Source organism: Sinocyclocheilus rhinocerous, unplaced genomic scaffold (genome assembly GCF_001515625.1).
Source record: "Sinocyclocheilus rhinocerous isolate Xijiao unplaced genomic scaffold, SAMN03320098_v1.1 scaffold72, whole genome shotgun sequence".
NCBI classification, from domain to species: Eukaryota; Metazoa; Chordata; class Actinopteri; order Cypriniformes; family Cyprinidae; genus Sinocyclocheilus; species Sinocyclocheilus rhinocerous.
Window position 1 is genome coordinate 2074032 of NW_015628351.1, and position 14556 is coordinate 2088587.

General features: G+C 43.3%; 1 protein-coding gene across 5 annotated transcripts in view; it reads right to left on the reverse strand.

Annotated features, from left to right (window-relative positions):
- Window positions 1–234: 234 nt before the first annotated feature.
- rerea (arginine-glutamic acid dipeptide (RE) repeats a) overlaps window positions 235–14556 on the reverse strand; it is a 187380-nt gene continuing 173058 nt past the window's right edge. For 3 of the 5 annotated variants that reach the window (XM_016549075.1, XM_016549076.1, XM_016549079.1), the window contains 11 exons: window positions 9253–9415; window positions 8847–8939; window positions 7996–8195; window positions 7730–7891; window positions 7519–7632; window positions 5253–6634; window positions 3682–3904; window positions 2845–3565; window positions 1430–1600; window positions 1173–1353; window positions 235–1079 (listed from right to left, as the gene is read on the reverse strand). In XM_016549075.1, coding sequence (XP_016404561.1) covers window positions 1046–1079; window positions 1173–1353; window positions 1430–1600; window positions 2845–3565; window positions 3682–3904; window positions 5253–6634; window positions 7519–7632; window positions 7730–7891; window positions 7996–8195; window positions 8847–8939; window positions 9253–9415 — 3444 coding nt within the window. In that variant the 3' untranslated portion in view covers window positions 235–1045. The remainder of the gene's footprint in view (window positions 1080–1172; window positions 1354–1429; window positions 1601–2844; window positions 3566–3681; window positions 3905–5252; window positions 6635–7518; window positions 7633–7729; window positions 7892–7995; window positions 8196–8846; window positions 8940–9252; window positions 9416–14556) is intronic. The other 2 variants (XM_016549078.1, XM_016549080.1) reach the window with 1 other exon arrangement.

Consider the following 14556-nt stretch of genomic DNA (forward strand, 5'->3'; position numbering starts at 1 on the left):
TCGAGATATGAACCCAGTTGCAAAACTCAATGCCGTTCAACTTTGGTACACAGAAAACAGAGCGAACGGCTTTCGAAATGCACTTAAAAAGCCACAAGAAAGCCAATTATAGTTTCAGAACAAAAACTGAGGTTAATCAGTGCAATATTCATTCTTTCCAAATGGGCTACTTGCCCCAATACTCACGAGGCACCGCACATCGTCCTCCTTCAAGTGTTTTGAAAGGCTAACTCCGTTTGAGTTCAGCCACGAAATTGAACATATGGTCATGATGTCATGAGTGTTTGTCGCAGACTGTCAATACATACGAAACCAATCAAACAAACAAACAAAACGATAAAAAAAGCATCATCTGAGCTTTGACCTCTAGAGGTGTTTGGATTAAAATCCGGTACCATTCTACCCAGCGAACCCCATTTCCATGGACCGAACCATCTGACATGGTTACCTGCTCGAACAGTGCCATCTCCTTCCCCTCTGAAACAAGGGATGACACTTCAGAACATTATTATATAGGAGGTCTAACGACTCTGTTAGGAATCCACACCTAATAATAATAGTAATAATTATATATGTATATATATATATATATATATTTATATACTATTTACAGACTCAAAAAAAATGCCATGCTGCAGCTTTTCTTAAAATTATGAAAACCTCCTACAATGTATTAAAATAAACATTGAATTTAAGATAGCACTTTTTAGATATAATGGCCCGACTGTTCTGTTCCTCTGTTTTTCCCCCAATTAGCACAGTGACAAAGTATCTGGTTCTCTAGCACCTACAAAAGACGTCAGGGAAGCTTCTCAGAGTATGTTCATGCAGGAAAGTCACAATCAGTCTTGAATACGCTTTCAAAACTTGAACGATATATAACCCCCCCCCAAAAAAAGAGTCTGGAATAGTGAAGAAAGCTGACAACAGAAAGAAGGTTCCTCAGACGATCCATGAAACGTTCCTAGGACACGCGAGTTCCCGTGTGTGACTGTTCTGCTGTGACCTCCTGTGTCCTGCTGCTCCTCTGGGAGTCCGCGGTTGATCACAGCTGCTTGTCGCTTTCCTTCTTCAACCGGCTGGAAAATAGTGAGAGAAGAGAGACGTACGGTATTATGACAGATGTTTGAAGCACATGTACGCTCTAACAAATGTTTGGCAGCGGGACTGACCTGTAATAGTCCTCCTGTCCTGGGAGAGGGCCTCCGTGCATGTGGTGATGACCATGTAGCCACTGCTGCTCCATGGCCAGTCTCTGTAGCTCTGCAGACTGTGCATGCATGGCCTGCAGCTGGTGTGCCGCTGACATGGGTGGTGGGAGCCCACCTGGGAGATCTCTGGGATATGGAGCGCCTACCGATGACACGGGAAGACTGATTAGTCAATGCCTGGACAAATGATTGAGAAGCTGCTCATGAACGTGTCTTACCGAACACAGGGTGCCGGAGCATCTCGTGTTCGTGCGGGTGCTGTCCGAGCAGGGGGTTGGGGATGGCTCCGGGTGGGTAGGGGAACCGGGCGAGGTGCGGTCCGCCGGCCAGCGGGTCTACGAGAGGATGTGCCCCAGAACCTGGGGGACACACAAGACATTCACCACCACCTTCTCCGTGTCAGCAGCTTTTTGTAATGGTACAGAGTCAATATTATATAGAAACATATATTTACTATTCACAGCACTGACATTCAAAATGAACATCATGCTTACAAGACAAGCGTGCATCAACATTTAATAGTAGGGATGCATGACATATCAGTACCATATTGGTTATTGGCCGATATTTGGAGATAAAAAAAAAAAAAAAAGAATCAGCCAATATTAAATAAATATTTAAACTGTACATGGTAATCCCCTGATTTTTATATTTACATTCCCTTTGCAGTCATCTACCACTTAACCATTTAAAATGTTATAACACTTAGTCTTTAGCCAAATTCAACATGAATATCTTTTATACTGTACATTATTGTGATGCTTCAAATTAATGCATGTGATGTCTACATTCATATTTATTTTTTGTTTTAGTGCTATTTATAATTTAATTTGAAAAAAATCTCTTAGAATTTTACTATCAACCATTTATCGGTTACCAGCAATATAAGAATTGCCAATATAAGAATTTTGGCCAGGAAAAAAACTGGTGCATCCCTATTTTATTTAAAAAACGATTTAATAAAACTGTTAAATATAATATTTAGCAAATACCATACTTCAAATTTATTTAGAAAAAAATACAGAATTTAAAAATTTCTACCATTTACTGTTCATAACATGAATTTTAATATCAGTGCAGAATGATAGAATTTTAATATCAGTGCATCCCTATTTTATAGGGGTAGTTCACCCAAAAATGAAAATTCTGTGATTAATTACTCACCCTAATGTCGTTCCAAACCCGTAAGACCTTCGTTCATCTTCGGAGTACAAATAAAGATATTTTTGGTGAAATCCGAGAGCTGACCTAGTATCTTTGCTGTCTGTGGAGGGTCAGAGAGCTCTCGAATTTCATCAAAAAGAATTTAATTTGTGATGAAATTGTGAGTAATCACAGAATTTTCATTTTTGGGTGAACTACCCCTTTAAGTCATTGCTTTTTTTTTTTTTTAAACAATCTTCAGTGGCCCAGATGGAATATGTGGACATTTTTCAAATTTTTTGGGCTATTTTACGTGATGGAATTCTGTGGAATGGATTCAAACAAGTATGTTCTCACAGCTGCTTATTTGCAGCTGAACGCATAATCAAATTAGCCAATATATCGCATAAACGCAAGAGATATCCATGAGATTCCATATGGGCCTAATACAACAATACAGCACACAACATTAGAGTGAAAGGTCCCTCACCTTGGTGCAGCGGGTCCTGTTGGTGCAGGTGTAGGTGTGAATGGATGTGCGAGTGCTGATGGTGGTGTGGCGTCACGTTGAACATCTGGAGCCGTGCGATGGGGTCGTTAGCCACAGAGGCCATCCTCTCGATGTGTAGCCTCTCGGCCAACCGTTCGGGGTACGTCATCTCAGGCCGTAGCTGCGGCCCGGCTAGTGCCAGCCGTTCCCGCTCCAGTGGATTCAGGCCCGGGTGGAAGGAGGCGAATGGATGTGGGCCAGCCATGTGCGGGAGACCAATGGGCCCGTGTCGGGCAAAGTGCTCCATGGGGTTGGCGGAAGGATGCAGGCAGTCCAATTCTGGAGGTTTGACCTCGAAGCCCGGCTTCATCCTCTCCATTCTCATCTCCCTCTCGCGGATCTCCCTTTCCCGCATCTCTCGCTCCCGCAGCTCACGCTCGCGCATGCTGGGGTCTGCATTGTACAGGCCGGGCATGTGATAGGCCAGGAGAGGGTCTGTGGGGTTGAGCGAGACGAAGAAGGGATGATTACGGTTGGTGGGGGACATGACGTGGGGACGAGCGTATTCGCTGAGCTGGCGCAGGGCGGGCGTGTCAGGCCCGATATAAGGGGGCACAGTGGCAATGGTGGTGGGTGGCGGATCAAAAGATGGCCGCATATGAGCCGATCCCACCATCGGGGGTTCACCCATGCGACCCTCATGAGAAGAACTGGAAGCTTTCTGTAAAGACAGAGAGGATATTTAGGAGTAAGCAATCGATACTGAACAATTTTAGCTGAAACCATCAAATAAAGTTGCATTTCAACTGTTATGCAACACATTAGACCAAAACTTACAGCAGCTCTCTCAGCCTCCTTCTCTCTCTCCCGTTCCCGCTCCCTTTCTTTTTCTCGTTCCCTCTCCTTTTCTTTCTCTTCTCGTGCCTTCTGCTCCGCTTCCCTCTTGGCTTTCTCCAGCACCTCTTCCCGCTTCTTTGCCAGTTTTGATGAGGCCAGTGGTGTGAAGTAGAAGTCTGTTCTGGCACATGTGTTGTAACCTCTGTCCAGATGCTTGTAGAACCTGTAAACAGGATAGATGGAAAGACCATCAGAATAATCACTGAGAATGAATACTGTCAGAGTCATTTTGCAGTGTGCAACCTTTCTTCTTATGTGACACATAAGCTATGGAAATGCAGGAATCTTTTCACAGGCTGAATTTGCAGCCATTTGAAAAGCAATGCAATTACTTTGTGACAAATAAATAACCTCTGACATGTCCTCTCGTTTATACTATACTAGAGCCACTCAATCAGTCTTTTTAATCGCCAGTGCCATAATGAGCTGCTCTCTCTGTGTATTAGTGAGCTTATTGCTATTCACTGCAAGGGAGTGTGAGACAAGGCCACAGTAGCTCTACAAAGACAAGCTCATGTTCTGATGGAGGCTTTCACTGCAATGATGCAGTCATTAATCTGTGTTCTGTCCACGCTTGATGACTTCAGAGGAGCTGAAGCAGGTTTAATTAGGACACTACATTAATAGTGCTATTTAACAACATTTAAACAAGTACATTTTGCACACAGAACCTGATAATGTGTATAATTATTAATATACAATTTTAATAAATATATTTTATTTATAACAAAAAGGCAAATGACTGATGCCATGACTGATAAAATGACCATATCTCCACTTTATGGTGCAATTACTCTGCTTATTATACATATAAAATACAAGAAGTTTATTTTCAGTTGTCCAATATTCATAATTGTGAAAAAGTCTGTTTACAATGTATACCATGGTAACATGTTTACATCTGCCAATGTGTTGTATACAGTGTGTGCATATATATACACAGAGTGTATTTTGTTCTGTAATATATATACATATACATAAACATACATCATACATATATTTATTTTACTCTCTGCACAACTCTGTATACATTGGATTGATTTTAATAACTTGAATGTACCTGTAGTGTGCAACAAACATACATCCCTATAGGAATATACAAGTATCGGATTGGGACTCAGTATCGGCAGATACTCCATATTCAATGACTCAGATTGGAGGCACAAATATCCAGATCGGGACATCCCTAATACAGGTATATATAGTATTTTTTATGATATGTATTATATTATTATTATTATATATTATTTTAATAAATGTCATAAAATATGTATTTTTAAATTTGTAAAAAAAAAATTACAGATTATTTTAATTTTGTTTTTTATTACAATCAAAAATTATGAATATATCATTCTAATAAATGCAATCCAATATAATTTTATCATCATTTGTAATTTTTTTTATAATAATAATAATAATAATACATTATTATTTGATTATGTTTTTTTTGTTTATTATGTTTGGTTATAATAAAAATATTAATGTGTTTAATAAATATAACAAATTGTTACCTTGCTGACTGGCTGGCATGACTGGGAGTGTTGATGATGGTGGGTGGAGGCGAAGGACTCCTCTGTGGTGGTGGAGGACTCTCTGGCTCCCCCGCCTCATCCAGAGGCTCTTCTTTAATTTGTACTGGTGGCACAATGGAGGGTCCCGGACAGGGAGCGGTGACTGATGCAGGCAGGGGCATGGATATGGAGGAGGGTGGTTGTTGCAGCGCAGACATTGAGCTCGCCACAGAGGAGGGTGCGGTGGAGGGTGACAGGACGGGTGAGCTGCCTGGCATGAAGGAATGAGGAGGGAACGGGGGCTGAGAAGGCGCCGTGTGTGAGGCAGAGGAAGAGGAAGGGAGCGGTGGAGCCGGAGGGGGCACTTGACTTCCTGTCGCCGGAAGATTTTGGGACTGGGTGAGCACTGGAGGTTGCACGGGTGGAGGTTGAAGCTGCTGGTTTTGAGACATGAGCTGAAGGGGTGGTGGATGGGCGGAGGGAGGGTGATGTGTGGATAGAGAGCTGAGGGGCTTCAAGGCTGGCGGAGGGGGCAAGTTGGAAGGCATCTGCGGGAATGGGGGGTGGCTGGGATGCTTGTGTGATTGAGGGTTTGGCATTTGTGGGATGGGGGTGGTTGGTGGAGGTTTGATGTGGGGCATAGGCAATGGTGCGGGCGGGAGAGGCTGCTCTCTGGGAGGCTGGCTGCCGCTCTGTGAGGAGGACTGTGACTGGGATGGAGGGGTGTGAGGTCGCTGTTGTTGAGACAGGGAGGTGGCTTGGGCCTGACCCGAGAGAGCTGAAGGGGGGACCTGAGACTGACCCATTGGGAAGGACTGAGCGGGTAAAGCGTGAGGGTGAGGCATGTGTGATGGCCCGGCCTGCAGAGGGTGGCCCATGGGCGACATGGGGCCGTGTAGTGGAGGCTGCAGGGACTGAGGGCCAGTTTGAGAGGGTGGAGGTGGCTGAGGCAGGCCCTGCAGTGGGGAATGAGGTGAGGGCAGTCTCTGTGCTCCTGACTGGATGAGAGCCAGTGGACCTGCTGGAGGTATCTGCTGAGGAGGCATGGAGGTAGGGGGGATGGATGGGGATGGCTGAGAGGACAGCGAAGGCGCGCCTGAGGCGGGTGGTGTGGAGGCTGTGGCCACAGAAGGAGTGGCCGGGGGTAAAGCCCCTGTCTGGCACTGGATGACTGGAGGGTGCTGGCCCTGGAGGATCTGCTGCTGCGCCGAGGAGTCGGAGTCACTTTCGTTGTCACGTGGGCTGGGGATGCTGGGAGAGGAGCTGCGATTGTCCTGGTCAATATCCTTGGGATCGCTGCTACCCTCGTCATTTACGCTGCGACCGTCCGAGCTCTCACCCTCGCCCTCTCCTTCACACTCCGAGGGTGAGTCTGGCCGTTCCTGCAGAAGATGGAAAGGAGGAGGAAGGGTCAATAAACTTGGCCATAGGGCTGTGCGATTAATCGAAATCGAATCGAAATCGCGATTTGAGACGTTGCTATTTCCTAATCGCAAAGCTTGCGATATGGACGCGATATTACTCTGTTCCAGAGCATATGCATGACTGCCAGCCTTGAGTTGCAGTCTTACTAACCAATAGAGTGAGCGCACCTCCGTTCTCCCCAATCAGCACTGCTCTAGCCAACTGCGTAAACACCCACCATTTATAAAAAAAAAACAAATCAAATCGCAATCGCAATATCTGTCAAAAAAAATCGCAATTTGATATTTTCCCCCAAATCGCACAGCCCTACTTGGCCATAGCGGCAGTTACTAATGACCGAATAATGGGTGCAGTCACGATCAAGAACAAATAACCTTTGCATATCACAGTGCTTGAGTTGTAATGTGAACTCCTGACATTTAAAGGATATTAATTGCCATTGCTACCATAGGTAACGCCAAATTAAATAACTGTAAATTCTAGCATCTTCACTGGACTCTGGGTCAAATAGAACTGCCATGAACCCTTCAGTGAACTTTAGTCTAAGTTTATTCATGTCTTTTGAATTAGTTCTTCCAAGAAAACCTCTAGTTGATCATTTTTCTCCCAAACAAATCCCACATTTTCAAAATAACAATAATTTAGGCACATTATCACCGAGATCTTTAGAAGTACTCATCAAACAACCATCTTTGAGGCAGCAGCACAAATTGAGAAGTATAGAAAATAACTGATTAAAAGAAAAAAAATCTGTCCAAGCTGTTTCTGTTTAGAGATACACTTACTCGTATACAAAATAATTTATAATAATAGGCTGCTAGTTTAGTAGGAGTTTACTTACCTGCGTTTTAGACTTCTTGGCGCTTGCCCTCTCGGACTCCTCTGTATCCGAGGCTCCTTTCTCTCTCTGACGTTTGGCACTCTTTATAGGCGATGGCGCCTCTTCCTTTGTCTTCTGTTTTGACAAAATGAAAACATGTTTCCTCTGAAAACAAGGTCCTGTGATGCTCAGTGTGATTTTGATTGCTATAGTCTGGTCATGTAGATCGTACCTTGCTGGGTTTCTTCATCGAGTCAGTCTTGCTGTCAGTGCTGGAGGTGCTGGCTGCACTGGGTGAGGTTCGCCCGCTGGACCGCAGATCCTCATTGGTTGGTGAGGCTCTGCCATCTGGGCTGGCGGTTTGCTTCTTGCGGCCACTTCGTAGCGTTGACATCTGAAACGAATAATAAAATATCTAATATAACACTGCTAATAATGCTAAAACACATTATATGCAGTTAAAATGCCACTAAAAAGGAATAAAGTTTGGTGTCTTACTGAGCCGCGATTCCGTCGAGTCTTCATGCTATGCTTCCCACTGAGCCCATCGTCTTCCTCTTTGACAGGTTTGAACATAAACGGTGGCGGGTCTACAGGCTTCTCAATGGGGGGTAGTTCGCCGTACTTCTTAAAATGGATCCGGCAGTCGGTGCACAGCAGGATGTTCTCGCGACCCCCGTGGTGCCAGTCCTTGGAGGCTGTAAACACAAATTCAAGTTCAGCTGAGCTCTGCTTATTAAACATCACACTAACAGGAAGTGCTCCAGGCCTAGCCAAACACCTCATGGACATGCTAAGGTCAAAGACTTTTACTCATCCATGCTGAGAATGTTTTCATATCAGAAGTGAGAGTGATAGGAATGCCAACTGCATCCAACAGGTCAGAGGATTTAATGAGGCAAAAAACAGACGAGTAAGTGTCGGATTGGATTAAATTAGAAATGACACGCTCTGATGTCCATCTGCCAGATGAGGGACGGGGCCGAGCATCAGAGCACTCTCAAACTGAGACTAATTACAGGCCTGTAGAGGGGATTATTGAAGTCTTCTGAAGGGAGAACTCGTATAGAGTCTTCACCTGTCTCATACTATCACTATATTAGGGTAATACCTCCATCATTTCACCCCTGAACAACCGAAGGACTGACAAAACACATTGTTTGCTGTTTCTCTCACTCGATATTAACTTGTTCATTGAACTGCTGCATAAAAGCAGTATCACAGCTGTAGGGATTTCTAAATATGAACGGACACTGATATCAGCCATCATGAGGTTTGCTAATCTGTACTGTTTGTCTAAATACCAACATGATTTGATAGTTTAATATGATCATAAATCAAGCACTCACTGGTAGTGAAACAGTGACGACAGGCGTAGCCCTTCAGTTCCTGCTCGCTGTCTTCACTGTCAAAGTCATCTTCGCTGGCTGAACTCAAGTCCACTGGAAAAGATAAACATGCTGGTTAATGAATGTCATTTCACAACTACAGTCTCTTTAAGACAAGCCTGCTACACTTAACACATTATCAGTGGCTCTTTGAAGAGACGAGTACAGTACACATAATAAGAGCGATCCCTCCCTGTTGCGTCTCTTATCGGATATGAGATTTCAGCTGTTTACCTTGAAGAATCACAGAGGGGGATCTGTGCTCTGAAAAGCCATATTAGTCTTGAGAGTTTCAGGGATGTCATATTTAGCTGTGACAAGAGTCTGTTCTCTGTCTCTAGGGGGAAGTGAGGCAGATAGCACTTACAGAACTCGCTGGAAGGTGGGCGGGAGGGAGTGTTGACGGGAGTGGAGGCGGTGCGGGTCTTGATCCGGCGGAAGACGGGTTGTCTGCGGTGCCTGCGGTGGGCTCTGCAACTAGCAGCCTCCGGGGTTTTCTTCCAGTAATAGTAAAAGGTGATCAGCTCCCCCTGTGAGACAAAACACAAAAACAATCTCATGAGCCAGCTGTTTTTACAAGCACTCAGACAGCATCAGTGCATGAAACTGAACAAAGAAACTTTTCAACTACTATACAAAAATAATGTTGATCTGTTGGATGTGAATCTGACTTGATAAGCGAACAAAAAGACCTCAAATGTCAAACTGATAAGGCAGCTGCACTGAAAAACATCAGTTTAGTTTTGATGACAGACAGAAAGGAAGGGAGAAAGTACAGAGTCCTGGACAAAGAATCCATGCCGGGTTTGCCAGCAGGCCGGCATGTTGTGTCGTGGCTGTGACTGTCCCAGGATTAGGCAGCGAAGCTCTCTGAATGCTGGGATATTAGGATCAGTACATTGGTGGCTGCCTGGGTGGCAGGCGCTTGAATGGAAACAAAGGAACATGTCAGGGAGAGCTTTGGCGCTACAAATAGGGAGTGAAATGGCTCCAAGCCCCTGCGCTAGAAGAGTCAATTGAACTTTAATCAAACATTCAGAGGGCACGCTTGCCAGGGAGTAAGGCATATAAATCCCGAGCACAAAAGCCAGCCAGGAAATCAATACCCTACTGAAACATTAACACATGCAATCATGGATCAGAAGACGCTTTGCTGAGGCAGCCTGCGCAAATTTACTGTCGCTTTCTGGACACACTCAAAATACACATGCCCTGAAACTGTTGTCTGGTGGAGAAGCAATTATGCACTTTTCCTGTGGTGGTTCCTCTTGTTTCTCTTTTGTACCTTTCAGTTTCTTTCTAACTGAATCATTTGCCTGATTTTGGATATTCATTTCAAGACACTGCACTGGAATGGCTGGCGTGTCAACGGCTAAGCTTTTAACATGCTTTAATGGTGCAGGAATGAGTGAAGAGGACAGTCATGGGGTTTGACAGGGTCTGTTAAACTCAGGCTGAATGGGGCTTGGGTATCTTTAATGCATATTGATTGCTTTCCCTCTTTGCTTCGGCTGTTCTTCTTGACATAAATTGGTCATTAAAATGCTGCTCTCCCCAACACATTAACAGCTTTACGGCAAACACTTTAAACTATTCTTGACAGCAAGCAGAAAAACATGTACTTCGAATCCTATCAGACTATTCATAGGCCATTTTATTGCTTGAGTGAATTTTACTGAACCATATAGATTCGCTTCGGATGTCTGCACTTGAGTATATGAATTACATTTACATAAATCACAAAAAAAGCTGCAGCAGTCTGATGGAAAGACTATAAAACTGAGGCTGGCCTGCTAAGCTACCATGTCTGACATGGGCAAACACACAAGATAAGTCTCGCACTTACAGCTTCTTATGAGCTTTGACTGCCCCTTTTTCCAAAAGCAATCAAGGTACAGCATCATTTTCATCAAGAAGCACTTGGAAAGTCACATTAAAGCAAAGGCTTTGGCGTTTCAAATTTAAACCCACTTTTTGGTCTTAAAAATAATGGAGCGATCAGAATATGCCATTGGAGGAAACATAAAAATTCATAAAAAGATAAAAAATGCTTACTGAGCAGTAGAGAAATGTTCTCAAAATGTTTCCACATGCATTAGACACAGAGTATCCCATCTTTGAGTGGCCCAATGGACACACGTAGGAGGAATATCAATTATCACAATTACATCAATTACTTGTGGGTGGTACAAATGCTTGCCAAATGAGAAACACAAGTCTGACAGACATCAACTTCAAGTATCCCAGCCACTGAACTAAACGAGCCATTGAAAACACCTGAGAGTTAATGTCTTGTTAGAACTCTTAAGAATTAGCCCAGCTCCTGCGGGTTATTTATCCGACATGATGAGAGGAACGTGCAATGGCGAAAGGCCCGGGCCCGCGTCTGAGAGCAAAAGGCTTTTTGGCGGGATCGGTCAGGGCGCAGGTGCAGGCCAAAGGATGGAAGGCTTCCTGATGTGAAATTTAATTGAAATGTGCAGATCAAAACTGTTCAGCAGGACAGCGGGCTGGCTTTCTTCACAGCCTAATGACTGTTCGCCACAGCATCCCCCCTCCCCTTCCTCACGGTTGCCCCTTGCTTTTTATTTTCCCTCCCTCTATTTGATGTGAGCTTTGAAGCATGAAACCTCAACTTAATGCTACAGAAGATAAAAAGAAAAGGTTATTTTAGCCCTCAACCATTTCGCCGGAGCACTTCATAGCTCTTAAACGTCCTAGAGGAAGGCAGACGAAAAATTTGCTGGGGTTTGGCGTAATAACACTGTGAAAGGAATCACCGTGGCCATTCAAAAGTAATTTAGTCCACAGGCTATCAAGACAGGTGTCAAGGTTGGAAAAGAGCAGACATCCACGGGCGAAGAGAACGCAGTGATGTTTAATGCAATCTGCTGAAGCAATATGTAGAGGAGTGGGGGAATGAGGATGAAAAGAGTGATGAAATGTTTTGAGAGGATCATCTGTGATGATGACAAATTTCCTTGGGCGATAACTGTACGATGGAGAGCTATAGAAAAATCCCCTTTCAAGCTGGAAGAGAGGAGATGGAAGAGGAAATATGATTTGATTAGAAGCATGGAGGGGCTGTGCCAAGTCACGGCTCCGGGTTTTTCTCTCATCCCTCACTCGTTTCAGCGCTGCCCATTCTTTCTGACAAGACATCGCTGGTTTTTTAGTCGCACAGATAACAAAAAATTCACAAGGTGTCGCAAAGAAACGTAGGACGGGCAAAGAAGAAGCTATTAGTCTTTTATATAAGGAGATGTCCTACTGTGAAGCAAAATAAAAGATGACATCTGGGGGAGGAAATGTCTCCTGTGAGTTTCTGTTTGCAGTGGAGGCCTGTGAAGCTGGATGCACATAGCGAGTTAGTGTCAAGTGCTAAGACTGACAGCTTGAATAACAAAGCCAGGTCTTTGTGTGTCAAGATAGGTTTGTTGGAAACAAAACTGAGATTTCTCTCAACAATCTGTAGTGAGCTTCAAATGTCAAATATAAGCCTTTATTTTCTTGTTTTCTGTATACACTAGTGTGCAAAACATTATGCTAACAAAAAAGATAGTCCACCCAAAAGTAAAAAATTCACCCTCATGTCATATTAAATCTGTATGATTTACTGTCATACAACACAAAAGGCAGTGTATTTTATTTAAGATAGACTGAAAGTCAATGTGCATATTGTTTGGACGCCATTGACTTTCACTGTTTTGACAAAACAGTACAAAAGAAAAAAAAGAAGAAATCATACAAATTTGGAATGACATGAGGGTGAATAAATGAGGGTGAATTTCACACTCTCTTTATGAATCTGTAGCGTTTTTAAAATGATTTGTGGTTGAAATGGCACTGGAATTTTGTACGTCATGAAAATACTAAAATACATTTTCCCGAATAGCTTGTCCCCACAGAGCCAGGATAAATGCGTAAAGCTACTCGTGTGTGTGGAATTTCCTCCATTAGCCCTGAATCTCAAAGCAGAAGAGAAGAGTGTGTGCCAGGGAGCGAGAGATACTGACAACGTAAGCTTGGAATTATGAGACATTTCAGAATGCTTCCATCTGCAGAATATTTCTGGAGGGTGGATTATCTGACAAGGAAGGGGCTTACCTCCTATCACGGCACAGAGAAACGCTTTTCCACTCTGATTTCACCTCGAGAAAACCGACGATGTGTGAGCGTGCGTGCACAAACTGTAATTTCCAACAGATTATGCTTCTTTTCATTGCGGCAGACCGTTGGGGAGAAACCGTAGTTGGACCTTCTGGTCATGTGCGCGTCTGTGTGTAGGATGGGTGCGAGGCCTAAACTCCTGTATTTATACACTCATCCGCACTCAGGCCTGGACTTGAACAGATGGTTTCTGTTTTTCCTGGCAGATTTGTGACGAAGCCACAAAAGGCCCCTGCTTTGACAGTGAGCCAAACGGTTAAGGCGGTAGCTGGCAAATACAGGGGAAGGAGAGCAGCAGAGAATGCAAGGGAGGGCAGCGAGGGGGGAAAAGAAAATGGAAGACAGCAACAGACAATCAAGCCAGCCTGAAGAAAACCTCAAGAGCATTTGCTTGGTTAAACAATGTTTTTGATACGAGAACATTTGGTCACTAGGTACAGACAGGCGATGTGCAGCTGTAAACATTAATTAGTCGAGTTGGCCCGTGTGCTATCCAGTCCTTGCATGGGGCCAATTGTGCCTGTGTACAGACCAATTTAGAGTAGACGTCACCATTACGTCACTTGCAGCTGCGCGGGCATAGTGGTTGCAGAAAAACACTGGGATCAAGTGGAGGTAAATGGGTAAAATTCATGGAATAAAAGAAAAAATATATTTTTGTGCCTTTTGATGTATAATCTCAGGATTGCGAGAATAACGTCAGAATTTTGAAATATAAAATCAAATTTACCTTTTTTTTATTCTTTTATTCCATGGCTCCATAGACTGCCACTTGAAAACCGTCATTTTCTGCTTCCAGATAGGCTCCGCCCACAACAAACGTCATCCCAGACTATCCCACTCTCTAACGTCAATTTCGTTGAATAACAGTGCTTATCGCTGGGTGACAAGCTCTTGTAATATGCGGAGAACATTTTGAAAATGACATCTAATCAATATAATTTATAATCTTTTTAAACCTAACTATTTTGTACCCTATCCGTGAAATTCTCTAGCCATAAAGGCTATCACTCCCGGGTTTTCTGCAACCATGATGCGCGCGCATCCTGAATGTTTACAAACCTATAATTGGTCTATATGTGGGTGGGAGGGACCAGCCTCTGTAACAGGAAAAGTGACTTGAAAGAAGTTTGACTAACTTATGGCACTTTAGATTTCACACTTTTACGAAATGCTTGATTTTTGCATGTTGTCTTCATTAGCTTAGCAATTTTTATAATTATTTTTTAATATTTATATATTAATTATTTAATATAATTTTCACTGCAAAATAAACTGCACAAAATGATCACTATATATATATATATATATAAAATATATAACTGTTTAACTGTACAAATAATGTGTAGTTTATGCTTTCTTTTTTGCAACATTACATTGTCTATATATGTATGTGATTTATATACATACATACACATATACATACACACACACACACACACACACACACACACATTTGTATAGAGAAAATGTAAAATGGTGTAAAAAGAAAAAAAAAAAA